Source organism: Arvicanthis niloticus, chromosome 13 (assembly GCF_011762505.2).
Source record: "Arvicanthis niloticus isolate mArvNil1 chromosome 13, mArvNil1.pat.X, whole genome shotgun sequence".
NCBI classification, from domain to species: Eukaryota; Metazoa; Chordata; class Mammalia; order Rodentia; family Muridae; genus Arvicanthis; species Arvicanthis niloticus.
The window spans coordinates 65504191-65519593 of record NC_047670.1 but is presented as its reverse complement, the minus strand read 5'-3'; the positions used below and the strand labels follow the sequence as shown (position 1 = coordinate 65519593).

The window sequence follows — 15403 nt, the reverse complement described above, 5'->3', positions numbered from 1 at the left end:
CAGATTCACGGTGAGGGATGCAGGCAAGGAGGAGATGATAAACCAGTCCTCTATAGAAGATACTTTTCTGAGAACTTAAAACTTAAAACATTTTTGTCTTCACTTCAGAATTCTACTTTCATGAATTCAGATTTTGAAAAGTAGTCTAAATCACACTTTAAAAAGTGTTAAAATCTTTACTTTTTATTACATTTGGTTAGAGAAAGAGAAGAAGGGGAGGGAGAGAAAGAAGGAGAGAGAGAGAGAGAGAGAGAGAGAGAGAGAGAGAGAGAGAGAGAGAGAGAGATTGATTGAGAGAGGGGTATACAAGTGATATGGTGCTCAAATTGAGGTCAGACAGAGGGCAACCTTCTGGAATTAGTTCTCTTCCTCCACCATGTATGTCCTGGGGATAGAACTTAGATTGTCAAGCTTGGCAGCAAGTGCCTTCAGCCAGTGAGGCATTTTGCTGGCACAGGATCTTCACCTTAATCTCATTTATAAGTAGAAAAAAAATGTTTGCTTGATATTAGAAGGTGGGAACTGAAGCAGACACCATGGAGAAATGCTGTTCACTGGCTTGCTCTCCATGGCTTGCTACCTTGCTTTCTTATACAATTCAGAACCTCTTGCACAGGGGTGACATTGCCTGCAGTAGACTGGGGTCTCCCGTGTCAATCATTAATAAAACAACAACAACAACAACAACAACAACAACAACAACAACAACAGCAACAACAACAAAACCCAGACATGCTCTCATAACAGTCTTGTGGAAACAACTTCTCAGTTAAGGCTCCCACTTCCCTGCTGACTCAAATTTGTGCCACGTCGACAAAACGTTAACCAGCACACCCAAGTTACTATCAAGTACCAATTGATTAGTATACACTGTATGTTTTCCATTGTATGTATGAAAAAAGAGCTCTTGGAAATAGTCACATCTTTTCCTATTTGTGCCTCAGAGACTACTTAAAATGTCGAAGAATGATTGAATGGAAAAACACTTGTAAAATGTTTCATGGTTTTATGGTTTTTTTTTTTTATTTGATATTCCTAGCCTTCGGGCATGCACAGCCATGGTGCATGCAAGAGTGGTGGTCAGGGGACAACATTCAAGAGTCAGCTCTCCCCTTCCACCATGGAGTTTGCGGGGCGTTGAACTCAGGTTGTTACATTGAGATGTTTCAACATATTGCATCTTATTTACAGCATCAACTTAGACTTCTAGAAGCCCAGAAAAGAAATCAAGAAGTAGTTCTGCGACGCAAAACTGAAGAGGTATGGCCAATAAGCTTACTTACTGTTCTTACCTTGGGATAAATAATGTATTCTTTCTTTTCTTTCCTTACTTGGTGGTGCCAGGGATTAACTTTCGACCTTTGCATATGACTTACAAATTATCTGCCCTGCTACACAACTCCTGTAACATCATTTCTATAGACAGAGACTAGATAAACTTTGATGCTCTTGCAGGTTACAGCTCTCCGTAGACAAGTGAGGCCCATGTCTGATAAAGTAGCGGGAAAAGTTACTCGGAAGCTGAGCTCATCTGAAAGCCCTGCTCCAGACACAGGTTCCAGTGTGGCTTCCGGGGAAGCCGATGCATCAAGGGCAGGCACCCAGCAGAAAATGAGGATTCCGGTGGCAAGAGTCCAGGCATTACCAACACCTACAACAAATGGCACCAGGTCCTGCTGACTCTTTCTGGTTCCTACAATCTTTGTGGGTGTTCATACCGAATGCTGTGTAAATGAAACAGTTCTCATTATTGGGCGCACACGATCACATAAAGGGCATAAGTAATTATATTTGTCTCTTTAAATGATTATAGGAAAAAATATCAGAGACAAGGATTCACTGGCCGGGTGTTCACTTCTAAGACGGCCCGCATGAAGTGGCAACTGCTGGAGCGCCGGGTGACCGACATCATCATGCAGAAAATGACCATTTCCAACATGGAGGCAGACATGAACAGACTCCTCAGGGTATGGACAATGGAAGCTACGTGCCTCCTTAGCTGGCAGTCCTATGTTGTGTCAGGAAACATTAGTGAACCCCAAAAGACTACCAAGAAGCCAATTCCGACGTTATCGTATTGGGGTGTCTTTATTTAAGCTCAAGCTTAGGCTGTACCACTGTCTCTGATTTAGGAGAATGGGAGGGGCTCTCAACCGGTTTCAGGCAAGAATTTATAGATAGAGGCAAAAAGGGGGTATCTAGCCTGGTAGACATCAGATGGGGCGGGGCATTTTGGCGTTTAAGATGATTGGCTGGTGCTGGGAGCCAAACCATAAACTTAACTTCTGTTTTCCTCCTGATTGGTGGTTGTTAGGAAGTGAAGTATCAGGGTATTTGTTGGGGAATCACCTGGATACTGGTGCTAGGTGCACATTTTTGGGGGAGGGGGGGTAGTCTGGAAACTGGTGCTAGGTTCTGGCCTGTTAGTTAACTCAAGTACAACCTTAGGTCAGGTTCTCTAAGATGGAGTCTGAACACAAAGGATCTGGTCTCTCACTTACTATGCCGCATTTGTTCCTTGGAAGCGTCGGATGCCCTCTCTAGCGTCGTTCTGTCTTGGCTGTACTGTGTACGAGTAGATAAAGGTCATTTCTTCCAATCCAATGTGTTTTGTCTGTTTGTTTTTTATAGCAACGGGAAGAACTCACAAAAAGGCGAGAGAAACTTTCAAAAAGGAGAGAGAAGATAGTCAAGGAGAGTGGAGAGGGAGATAAAAACGTGGCTAATATCAGTGAGGAGATGGAGTCCCTGACTGCGAACATAGATTACATCAACGATAGCATTGCCGACTGTCAAGCCAACATCATGCAGATGGAGGAAGCGAAGGTGCGACCGCCAAAGACACTTGGCCTTGGTTTTGTTTGCTTTTGAGAGAAGGCCTCTAGCCCTGGCTGTCCTCAGACTCTGTGTGCATAGACAGCAATGACCTTCAATTTCTAATCCTCCTGCCTCTACCTTCCAGATGCTAGAAGTATGAGTTGATATGATGCTCAGGGTCTTAAGGATATTTAAGAAATTAAGGAAAAGAACTTTTGTACTGTATGTCTTTAAAAGTACTTTGCATTTTTATTTAATTTAAAAAACTTACTTATTTAATGTATGTATGAGTGCTCTGCTGCATGTACACCCGCCTGCCAGAAGAGGGCATCAGATCCCATTACAGATGGTTGTGAGCCACCATGTGATTGCTGGGAACTGAACTCAGGACCTCTGAAAGAGCAGCTAGTGCTCTAACCGCTGAGTCATCTCACCAGTCCCCTTGAAGTTTTATATGAAGGTATTTTCTACTCATTGGTTTAATCTGATTCTTAGGTTTTCCGCATGAAACAGGTGTTGTCTAGTCTTTGGATTTCCCTACTGACCTTGGGATAGTCTTTATTATATCACATGAATCATATATTATATCCTGCCTTGAATCTTTAACTACTCAGCTCTGTCTACTTTTGACTGGAACACATGTTTCTTAGTGTAGGAATTATGTTATATTTTCCTGAGCAGTTTCATCGACTTATCCAGTACTGTCAAGTAAATATAAGCCTATTGCCTTCTGTTTAAATATATCCAGATTAAAGTAATGATTGTTACACACTGGTTTGATGTAGGAAGAAGGGGAGACATTGGATGTCACTGCTGTCATTAATGCCTGTACGCTGACAGAAGCTCGCTACCTGCTAGATCACTTCCTGTCAATGGGCATCAATAAGGTGAGACTTAACTCTTCTATCCTTGAAAGCCTCGGTTGACTGATTTGGCATTACACGTCTCTCTCCAGTGACCCTCCGCTGGGTAAAAAGAACTAAAAAACTGAAAAAAAAATTTTTTTAGAGCTAAAATAAAATGTTATATCAGTTTTACTGGCTCTCTTACACTTGTGCATTAGAGCAAATAAACAAAGAAATTGAGCCCATTTTGTCTTAACAAGGGGTTCTCAAGAAAACAGATTATGTATCACAATTGGCTTGCTACTAATTTTGTACAAGTCAGAAGAAAACCAGAGAGAAAAACACAGTGTAGCTTCCTACTATTTTGAATGGAAACTTGATTTGCCACCAGTAGGATACTCATTCCCTTGAAGGTGGTTGAAGGTGGTGACAGTTGAGTCACTTGCTCCCCACACTGGACCTCTGTTAGACCCTTAGGCTGTGTAATCACAGTCACTGTGTGCCAGCAACGTAGGTCTTGACCCATGGGACCTTCACACGCAGGGACTGAGGCTCTGGAGGATGGTATCTTGCACAGGGAAACTTCCCTAAGAAGTCTGAACAAAGTAAGTAGCAGAGCTGGTTCATGTAGTGGGCTTTGTTTTCCTAGATGGAAGACACTTCACTCTTGTGGTTGTTGTTTCAGGGTCTGCAGGCTGCTCAGAAAGAGGCTCAAATTAAAGTTCTTGAAGGTCGACTCAAACAAACTGAAATCACCAGCGCAACCCAGAACCAACTCTTATTCCATATGCTGAAAGAGAAGGCAGAGCTGAACCCGGAGCTGGATGCGTTGCTAGGCCATGCACTGCAAGGTAATTTGGATTAAGCCTCACTTAGATCAGTTGCATGGTAGCTTTGCCCTTTGGACACTGTATCTACATCTCCTTCCTCTATGGCTTGTTTGAATAGATGCTATACTTAATGCTTTTAATACATATCCTCTCTTTAATTTGCATGTGTATGTAAATTTGGGGGAAAGTACTGACTGTCATTCGAAGAAACAATTACCAACTTGAGGTTATTTAAACTCATTAAACCACTGGGTTTTATGGGTAAAGGAGACTAGGGAAGTTTCTGAATTGGTTATTTAAATCACTTAAAAGATTAACCGAGTTTCATTCCCTTTACACTGCATACCTAACTGTGCTAAGTCACATCTGTGTTCGTTATGGCATCTATTCTGTACCCCTAAACATCGGGACATAATCTTGTGCTATGTGAGAGTTTTAACTTCGGATTTGTTTTGATTGGAGTATTGCTTTTTGTTTCCTTCCGCTGTTGTTTATCCAGATCTAGATAGCGCCCCAGTAGGTGAGTATGTTTAGCTTTCTGTGTACCCAACAGTTGCATGAGTCACTAATTGTCCTGTGCACTAATTGTGCTACCTTATTTGAAAACGTTGTATTGGTAGACACTGTTTTTGCATGATACTGTATTTATAATAAAAAAAATACTAAGTCTTTTTTTTTTTCTTAAGCATTCTCTGTTTTGAAATTCTTAGACGGCAGAAGAGGTATGCTTTGAGCTCAGGTGCAGAATTCCTAAGTTCTTTTTTTTTTCTTCTTACAGGAAAATATGGAGTTTATGTTCCTTTTAAATTTTTAAATATTCCTATTAACTTTCATCCATTGTTTTAACCTCATAAATAACTTTTATCTCTATATATATTTTCATCTAGTCTGTCTAAAAATAAAACTAGGAATATATTTTATAAATTGAATATAATGCAAGGACTTTATTTGAACTACTGATAGCATGTTTTAATTATAAGCACCATATTTTCAGCCTAAAAGAGGCTGTAGAAACCATTGGACACAGAGGTTTCGGCCTGTTTCTCGCTTGTGACTTCCACATGACCTATTCTCACTGGTCATACATATCTTTACCTCTTCTTCGTGGTGATATGAGTAGAATCAGGAGAGGATGAATTTCATTGCTAGTGGTATGTTAGAATGCTAAATTTGGAGCAGTTTTATTTAATTAATGTAATTTACAGATGCGATCTTTTGTGTCTTTTTTTTTTTTATCTTTTCTTTCTTTGATTATACCACTCTTCAAAGCTTTCTGAGTACTTCTTGGTAAAGGAAAGAAAAATAACCCAAAAAATAAATGCAGTTACCTCTCTGTGTGCTTAGACTAAACACAGCCTATGAGGCTTCATGTTTTAAAATGATAAACAAGGAAAACACAGGACCTATAGGATTTTTATACCACGTGTTACTGTGAAAAAAATAATTCCCTGAGGCCGACTACAGTGTATAATTTACACACACACACAAACACACACACATACACACACAGGTAAATGACTGTCATTTGAACGTACTTGTCAAGCTATGACAAGGATGAATAATAGTAATTCCATGAGGTTGACCATGATGTACATTTTATTTGTGTATACACACACACACACACACACACACACACACACACACACACACACACGTCATTTGGAGGTACTTTTCAAGCTATGATGAGGATGAATAAAAGACTAATCAGGAACCATTGATGAAAGGGCACCATGTTCCACTGAGTACCTTTTTGACATCCTGCATATTGTCAAGCAGACTTGCTTCCTCTTGCCTTCAGTCCCTTCCCATCCCTGGCTCTTCCTTTCCTGTCTCCTTTTCCCACTTCCCCTCTTCCTTTTCCTCCTTGTTGTGCCTTTTTTCCGTCCCTGCCTTTTCTTCCAGTCCTCCCATCCTCCCACTTTGTTTTTCCCTTTCTATTTCTTCATGCTCTCATCCTTTCTTCTCTCTGTTCTTTGTAATGTCTCAGCTTAACACGCGTTCTGTGGTACAAAAGGGGAAATATTTAACGGCATTTTGTGCAGGAAAATATCAGACTGCTTATTTGATGAATAGTATTAATGTTTACAGTTGTTTTGCTTATAGAAGCCAAGAGTGTAGATGTTGTCCATTGATAGAACCCGTCGGTCATGGCAGAAAATTTCTCTAGAGTTTATAGCTATAATATAAACTAAGAGGAACTAGGGGCAAAACGTGGAAGGACTGAAGTAATGGATATTCCGCTGGCAAAACAAGACAATCATGGATAATATCCTCATACAAACTTTACTCAACTTTGTAATTTTGTCTTAACCCTCGAGGATGAGAAGTGGACTGAGAGGTGATTGCAAGACTAAGCATGGTCCTTAGATAATATTTCCAACTATTCTTAACCCTTTGTGCACTCTGGTTGAAGAAAGGAAACATTAGAAAGGAAGAAATGAGTTGACTCCTGTCTGTAGTGTTCTTACATAATATAAATGGGTGAATCATGAACACATATATTTAAATTATATCATAATATTATTTAGTCTTGTGAAATAAAATGTGAGTTAAAAGACTGCATGTATCTTAGGAGCTTGCTGGCAGAGAGGTTTTTTGTTTTGTTTTGTTTTCTGTAGCTGTTTGAGCTACTGATTTCCTACTTATCTACTGATTTCTTAGTTTTATGTTTTGTTTCCTAGTTTTTACTTTTGGGTTTTTTTTGGGGGGAGGGGATTGTAGTTGTGGTTTGATATTTTTCTAGCCTGCTACGGGTGTCCTGATGTGGCAGTTGTTCGGTCCTAGTAGTTTACAGAACTGTTTGCATGCACACCCATTATTGTCTGTGTCTTCTATGTACCTGTGAATGAGATGCATGCTGGTGTGTGACGTCTGAATATCTTTATATGTACTCTTTCTGCCTGAGACTTTAAAGGGGATGAAATATTTTACTGAGCTTAAACAATTGGTACAGAATGTTGATATGTAGAGGGTGTTAGTGATTGGCCCAGTGCACTGAAGGGGGCTCAGCAAGCATTTGTTGTCACCTTCTTTTTTTAGCCAGTGGATCTGTGTGTTTGAATAGGACATACATAAAAAAATTTTACTCTAAAGTAGTGGTATGTGCTCACATAAATATAGAATCTATTTCCTATTCTCTGTCTGGTACTGGTTTTCCACGTCTCACCATTCAAACTCACGTTTTTTTCTATACTGAACACCTGTCTCCTCGTTCTAGCAATGCAAGGAAAGGTGCTTCTGAGAAGTGTTTCTCTTCAGTCTGTATTGACTTAGAAGCCCAAACCAAAGTGGCCGTGTTGAGACGCTGATCTGACGTGCATGTGTTTAGCCTAGGCACGAGGTCCCCATCCAACTCCTGCAACCCTTGCACTTCTCACTTTGTTCTAGAAAATGAAGAGGACAGCAGTGACGAAGATGGCCCTTTACACAGCCCCGGGTCCGAGGGAAGGTGAGAGACACAGGGGCTACCGCACTTGACTTACTTCTATAACATTTTCTCTTAAGACTTAGTTTCCCTTTTTTATTTTAATTATGTGTATTTGTGTATGTCTGTGGATATACATACACAGGAGTGTGGGAGCCTGCACAGGTCAGAGGAGATCAGATCCCTTAGAGCTGGAGGGAGGGAGCTACAGGCGGTTGTGAGCCGCTCACTGTGGAGCTGGGGACGGTACTCAGATCCTCTGTAAGAGCAGTAAGTGTTCTTAACCACTAAGCCATCTCTCCTGCCCGTTGTATAGGATTGTTAAAACTTGAATCTTACTGCATTAAGCAATTATCTTAAGATAAAAATTATTTTGAATTTTATGATTTAGGTGATGGCCCTAGGAACAGCAATGTGAAAGTTAAGCAAAGCTGTGCCTGACTCTCATACATTTTAAAATTAAATATGGGAATATTTAAGGAAGAAAACCGAATTATTTTTTAATAAATCCACCTGGATTTTAAGTGTTACCTTTCTGTGTTTTCCATAGATATAAGTTTTTCATAGTTATAAATACAAAGGACATGCAATTCTGTATAGTAAGTTTAAATTTAATCTCATAATTGATCTTTATTTATGCACAGCACGTTGTCTTCAGACCTTATGAAGCTTTGTGGTGAAGTGAAACCTAAGAACAAGGTAAGGGAAATTACAAATATTGGGGAAACACTTGTTTTTTATTTTACTATTCAGCTGATAGGCTTCAGGGTTGGTTGTCTCTTTAGAGTGGCCGTGGGAAATGCTTTTACTCAAATTCTCTCATTTGAAATTAAATAAGATCATTAAATAATTTAAGTTATTAAGTAAAAATTACTAAATATAATTATAAATAAAAATGAAATCTCTTTAAAAATAAAGAAATTTTAAAATAAGATATTTATTTTATATTCTCTAAGAAGTAATAATTTAACAAATTTTTTGAAAAACTTCTCAGCGGAAGCCTAAGCTTTGTCAGATTTTTTCCACTGTTTATACTTGATAAAATATAATACGGGAGCCAATTCTTAAGCCATTGGTTAGCTAGGTAGTAGGCTGTACAGTGACGGGCAGTATCAGCCATTTAAACTGACAGGGGTGTTGGTGAGATTCTAACACTCAAGCTTTATGCTTGTTTGTTTTAACTGATGCTTCCTTTTCATTATTCTGAAATTATTTTAAAAAAGTTTAGGGGGAGCTGTAATACAGATCTATAGGAATTTAAAACTAGGTGATACCTGGTTTTGAATGTGCAGGCATCACAGGGTACTTTCAAGGCTGAACGGTTGTACTTGACGTTAGATGAATTAACTCATGGCATCGAGTCAGCAGAAAACAGGGAGTACATGCAGCACCCTGAACAAGTGCATAGAATCACACCTTGAAAAGTAACGCTGTGCAGATGGACAGCACGGTTTTAAGGATCACCGAAGTTGATCAAGAACGTAACTGGGTAATGAAGCTCTCCCATCGTGCATGTGCTGTCCTATTGCATCATGAAGTTTTTCTCTCTTTTTTTTCCTTTGATATGAATATGGGCCCAAGGTTTTCAGATCCTTCATTTCCCCCAGCCCCCATGATAAATCTTAATTAAATATGGATTTTTTTTGGCATAAATTTTTTAAAAAATACTTGTGAGGCTAATGAAAACACATCTTGAGATTTTTGTAGTCGGGTATTTTTATAGTTGGTATTTTGTTGGAGATGATCAAACAATTTACCAAAACTCAAGACGTTCCATTGTGGGTCAGATCCAAGTGTAAGCAGAAAGGGGAATCTCCTAAGGTCATTTTCATTGTCTAGGCTTTGTGACATCGTACTCAGTGACACCAATGTGTGATGCCGGAGGAGAGACTTGTGAAGTGGTAGCGTCTGAACCACTGTGGTAGGGCACGGTGAGGGGCTCTCTGCCCGAGCACCTTTGCAGTGGGAAGAGCCAGCCAAGAGGGTAAAAGGTGTCCACAGGGCTTTCTCACTCCAAACTCCCAAAGCCGCGCTTCTGCTTGCTAGTCCGAACTGTAAAGACACGACAGAGATCTCATTCCCTTTTCATTCTTTGAAATAATGGAGTCACTTATGATGTAATGAGGGTGACCGTGGCACCGTCTTGATGCAGAGTAAAAAGCTGGGTGAACTTTCCAGTGGGCAGAGTAAGCACACAATTTAGCATATAAGGAGAAAAAAAGCACTGAAAATAAAAATTAAAAAAATTCATATTAACAAAGCATTTAGTGATGGGCAACATTAGAATTTAGTTGGGCTTTACTGCAATGGATTTTCCTTTGGCTTAACTCCTTCCCATTCGCTTTTTTCATTTCTTTGTCTTCTCTGTCTGTCTGTCTGTCTGTCTCTATCTGTCTATGTGTCCGTCTGTCTGTCTCTTTTTTCTCTTTGTGTGTGTGTCTGTCTGTCTCTTTCTGTGTATCTCTGTTTCTCTCTGTCTCTCTATCTTTCTGTGTGTGTGTCTGTCTCTGTTTCTCTGTGTGTCTCTCTGTGTGTATATCTGTCTGTTTGTCTTTCTTTGTATTTGTTTCTCTCTGTCTCTCTCTCTCTGTGAGTGTGTCCGTCTGTCTGTCTCTGTTTCTCTCTGTGTGTCTATGTGTGTGTATATCTGTCTTTCTTTGTGTGTGTCTGTCTCTCTGTGTGTGCATCCTTTTCTTTGTCTGTCTTTGTGTGTGTCTGTTTCTCCTTCTGTCTCTCTCTCTCTGTGTCTCCCTCTTTCTCTCCTTCTCCCTCCCCATTCCCTCTTTCTCTCCTCCCCCCCCCCCCAGGGAGCTGGTCACTTGTGGCTGTTCAACACAGTGATGTTAGTGACCTTTGACTGACTTTGGAGTTACCACAGGCAGATGTACAGCATCCCCGTACTTTCACATCCTCACTTGTAAACAAGTTACCTCTCCTCACCTTGCATAATGAAGATTTAGAACTGTGCCTGGCACAGATGTGCAATCCAAATGCTGGCCGGTGTTGTGGCCTTGAACGGTGTTACCTGGCTAAAACTCTGCCTTGTCTCTGCCACTTTGTTGTTTTGACACACCTGGAAGGAAGGATATGCTAAGTGTTTTAATGCATCTCATATACCAAAGTAGATAATATATTTATTATCTGTTTTTAATAATAATAATAATAATAATAATAATAATAATAATAATAATAATAAAAACACCCCTCTGTTCCTCAGTCACATTCTGTGTGTAAGCTTGCTTCTGATTGCTTCTCTTTCCATTCTTTAACTAGGCTCGAAGAAGAACCACCACTCAGATGGAGTTGCTGTATGCAGATAGCAGTGAAGTAGCCTCAGACACTAGTGCAGGAGATGCCTCCTTGCCTGGCCCTCTGGTGCCTGTTGCAGAAGGGCAGGAGATTGGAATGAACACAGAGACAAGTGGTACTTCTGCTAGGGACAAAGAGCTTCTTCCCCCATCTGGCTTACCTTCTAAGATAGGCAGCATGTAAGTCTGGCCCCGCTATACTAACTCCCTTTCTATTGGCGTTTTCTTGTGTTTATTAATATGCATGTTGCTAATTTCTTATTTCTGTTTAAAAAATAGATAATCAATTTCTGGTTTTCAAAGTCATTTCTGTTAGGTACTGATTTTTGTTCGTACATGTGTATGTGTTGTGTATGTGTGTGTTGTATATGTGTGTGTTGTGTATGTGTTGTGTATGTGTTGTGTATGTGTTGTGTATGTGTGTTGTGTATGTATGTGTTGCATATGTGTGTGTTGTGTATGTGTGTTGTGTATGTGTGTTGTATATATGCTGTGTATGTATGTGTTGTGTTTGTGTGTATATGCGTTGTGTATGTGTGTTGTGAGTGTGTTGTATATGTGTTGTGTATGTGTTGTGTATGTGTGTTGTATATATGTTGTGTATGTATGTGTTGTGTTTGTGTGTATATGCGTTGTGTATGTGTGTTGTGAATGTGTGTTGTATATGTGTTGTGTATGTGTGTTGTATATATGTTGTGTATGTATGTGTTGTGTATGTGTGTGTTGTGTGTGTGTGTTGTGCATGTGTGTTGTGTGTGTCTGTGTGTATATGTGTTCTTGTTCATAGACAAGGACTGATGTTGAAGTTATATGTTGTGCCCAGTTGTTCTCAATGTATGCTTTGAGGCATGGTCCTTCTCTGAACTCAGAGTTAGCTCTCTAGGCCAGCAAGCTTCGTTCTGGAGATGCCTCCTTTCTCTGCCTACATTGGGCTGGGATTATGGGAAGCCTGCCAAGCTTGCCTGGTTTTTATGTAGGTTCGAGGCATCCAAGTTCCATTTGTTATTTTTGTGCAGTAAGCACTTTCTCTGGACAGCACTCTCTCCAGCCTAACCCGTAATGTTTTGGGCAGTCAAAATAATTTAAGATTCATTTTTTTTCTTTTTTGACTTGCTTTGTTTAATCTCCAAGTTTTAGGATAACTCTGAGTGATGATTATAGGCACAATTTATTTAGAAATACATTAGGTTAAAGTTATACAAATAAAATACATGCCAACAAAAGCTTTGAAGTCTCAGATTTGCCCCAGATTTTTTATATTCTTGTTCTAATAACCTGATGGGATTGTAAATTGTTGCTGACCCCTTTAAAGGAAAAACAACAACAACAAATTATAACCTTTGTGTGTTTCAGGTTTTCATATTTTATGTCATTTTAATTTTTTGAGATAGGGTTTCACTATGTAGCCATGGATGGCATGGAACTTTTGTTATGTAGACCAGGCTAGCTTCAGGCTCTCAAGTGCTGAGATTAACGATGAGCATTTCCATGGCCACCTTTCCTGACCATTTACCGTGAAGCTAATTTTATGCCTGGGATGAATGGGGTGGATAAAGTACTTTTATTGTCAGTAGGAAGTTGAAGAAGGAAATTCCTATTGGAAAAATATCTATAACAACAAAGCTCTTCTAATTAAAACAACTCATAGCACACAGTGTATGAGTATATTCTCCTCACTTTTGTTTTGAATGTGCGCATGTGTGTGTGTGTGCGTGTGTGCATGTGCGTATGTGTGCATGTGTATGTGTGTGTTGGTACTTTTATATATCAGTTCTTTTTAGATTTTTATTTATTATTTACGTATGTGAGTGATTTGCATGTGCGTGTGTCGTGCCTATGGAGGTCGGAAGAGCATGTCTGATACCCTGGAACTGTAGTTACAGATGGTTGTGAACCACCCTGTGGGTGCTGGGAATTGAACCCTGGTCCTTTGAAAGAGCAGCAAGTGCTATTACCCACTGAGCCATTTCTCCAGCTCCCCACTTGTAAAGATTTTTAGTGATGTTCTTGCAAACTAACTCTTATGTAGCAAATGATTTCTGATATGCACAGATGTGAGAAATATTACCCCTAAAGCAGCATGCAAAGCAGATAATACAAAGTATAATAAACTTGCTGCGTGTGTCTGTTTTCCATAATCTTCCTGTTTGTGAAGGCATTTCCATTATCTTCCATTCAACCATAGTAATCTATGGTCTTTAATTACACAGTTAATTTGAATGACAGAATTTTCCTGCATGTGCTTATGTGATTAATGTTGGATGCTGCTAACCAGTGTAGCCATGGCTTCAGTGCTGTGATAGGACGAGGGTGCGGCAGTTTTAATCGAGGTAGTGACACCGATAAGGGACAGCTATAGACTTGCATGTGTTCAGCGTTTAATGTGCCTTAGGGCAGGCACTTTAAGATCTTCAGGACTAAATCTGTGGCCTGGAATCTCCATTCAGGTAATATATCTATTTATAATCCTATAAATCTTTATGACAGACTATAGAAAATGTCTTTTTGACTTTGTCCCTTCATACAGTTTTCTTCTGTTTTCATGAACTTAGAGGGCTGGACTTAGAATTCCTTTCACTTTCTTCTTCTCTTGTTTGAGGCAGTCTCTTGGAGCCTCTGCTGGCATCAAGCTATGTAGCCAAGGCTAATAGCTTTATCTCCTAAGTGCTAAGACTCCATGCCTGTGTCACCCTGTCAGACCCAGGCTCTAGAAATTTAAGTTTGTCCCTGCATTTGGCGCCTATAGCTTATGGGATGCCACCTTCATTTCCTTATCACATGTAGAACACAGAGTTGCTGAAATGTGCTTTCTTCAGACATCATGGAAATGATAAATCTCATTTTTTTCATTTTTGAATATCAATTATGGAAACTCATTCCATATTTTTTCTTATTAGTATAACTTGCTGAGAATAGTAATATTCATCATTGCATTCACAAAACTCATAGTTTTAAGTTTTATTTATTCAGCATCCACTCCACACTTTTGTTTTTAATTCAAGGTTTTTTTGACACAGGATCTCGTTAATTGTATCCCAGGCTACGAGAGAAAGAGAGAGAGAGAGAGAGAGAGAGAGAGAGAGAGAGAGAGAGAGAGAGATCACTGTGTAGTCCAGAATCTAGAAATATAATTTCTGTTTCTATTGAACTCAGTATCTCAAGAACAATTGAGAAATACAGGACGGGAGAAGATGAATAATTTAATAATAAGCTGAATGGGCAAATCGCTCTCAAGATTGTTGAGTCTGATGTTTTACCTGTGAGAGCTTTCATTTAAACTCTAAATTGTCTAATTTTGAATTTGGTTTGCCTTATGGATGTGGGATTCAGATTTTTACTAACCTGTTGCCCCAGACTCTTAAGTGCTGGGATTATAAGCCTGAGCCACCACACCTAGCTTTCACAATCTAAAGTTAATGACAAGAATATTTTAATACTAAAATATATAAAATTACTAATTGATGTCTAAATCTAGTTCAGTAAAAATAATTGTCATTATTGGTTTTGTGTGACTACTTACATTGCTATTTTATTGTTTTCTTATTAAATTGTTTTCTTTTTCATATTCTAGTAGTTTCCTTCTAGTAAAACTTTTAAGATAATTTTCCCTCAGATCAAATAATTTCTGATAAAACTTGAATACCTAAACTATTTATTCTGTTTATATGGCAGTATTATTGATGTTTACATTAGAAGATACAGACTTTCACACAATAAAGTTGCTAACTTAAAAATTCACGATTATTGAGCTCCTAGCAATGAAAAATAAGTCATGTATTATTTTCCTATTCAAGTTTTATTCCCCCCTGCCAAGAAATAAATTTAAAGCTTTTAGGCCAGATTGGCTGTGGAGGTTTTTAAATTTAGACATATTAAAAATAGTTAAAAATAAAAATAAAATAAAATAAATAAAAAAATAATTAAATTTTTTTCCTATTGTAGTTCCAGACAGTCATCTCAATCAGAAAAAAAAGTGCCAGAGCCTTCCCCTGTAACAAGGAGAAAGGCCTATGAGAAAGCAGATAAACCAAAGGCCAAGGAGCATAAACAGTAAGTCCTGGTGCTTTTCATCTACTCAGTGGCTTAAAGGTCCCCTGCAGCAGACGCTGGCTGAAGGGCAGCTGAACTGTGTGCTTATGCTGGTTTCGCAGACACGCAAGAGAACCTTTGGCTTGGCTA

At 39.1% G+C, this 15403-nt stretch overlaps 1 protein-coding gene across 23 annotated transcripts in view; it reads left to right on the top strand.

Annotated features, from left to right (window-relative positions):
- The window catches only part of Kif21a (kinesin family member 21A), a 110546-nt gene that overhangs the window by 78027 nt on the left and 17116 nt on the right, over positions 1-15403 (top strand). For 11 of the 23 annotated variants that reach the window (XM_034517155.2, XM_076911909.1, XM_076911908.1 and 8 more), the window contains 11 exons: positions 1192-1260; positions 1456-1670; positions 1814-1967; positions 2632-2826; positions 3603-3704; positions 4348-4513; positions 4992-5012; positions 7880-7940; positions 8561-8615; positions 11190-11404; positions 15167-15274. In XM_034517155.2, the coding sequence (XP_034373046.1) occupies positions 1192-1260; positions 1456-1670; positions 1814-1967; positions 2632-2826; positions 3603-3704; positions 4348-4513; positions 4992-5012; positions 7880-7940; positions 8561-8615; positions 11190-11404; positions 15167-15274 (1361 nt within the window). The remainder of the gene's footprint in view (positions 1-1191; positions 1261-1455; positions 1671-1813; positions 1968-2631; positions 2827-3602; positions 3705-4347; positions 4514-4991; positions 5013-7879; positions 7941-8560; positions 8616-11189; positions 11405-15166; positions 15275-15403) is intronic. The other 12 variants (XM_034517152.2, XM_076911910.1, XM_076911917.1 and 9 more) reach the window with 3 other exon arrangements.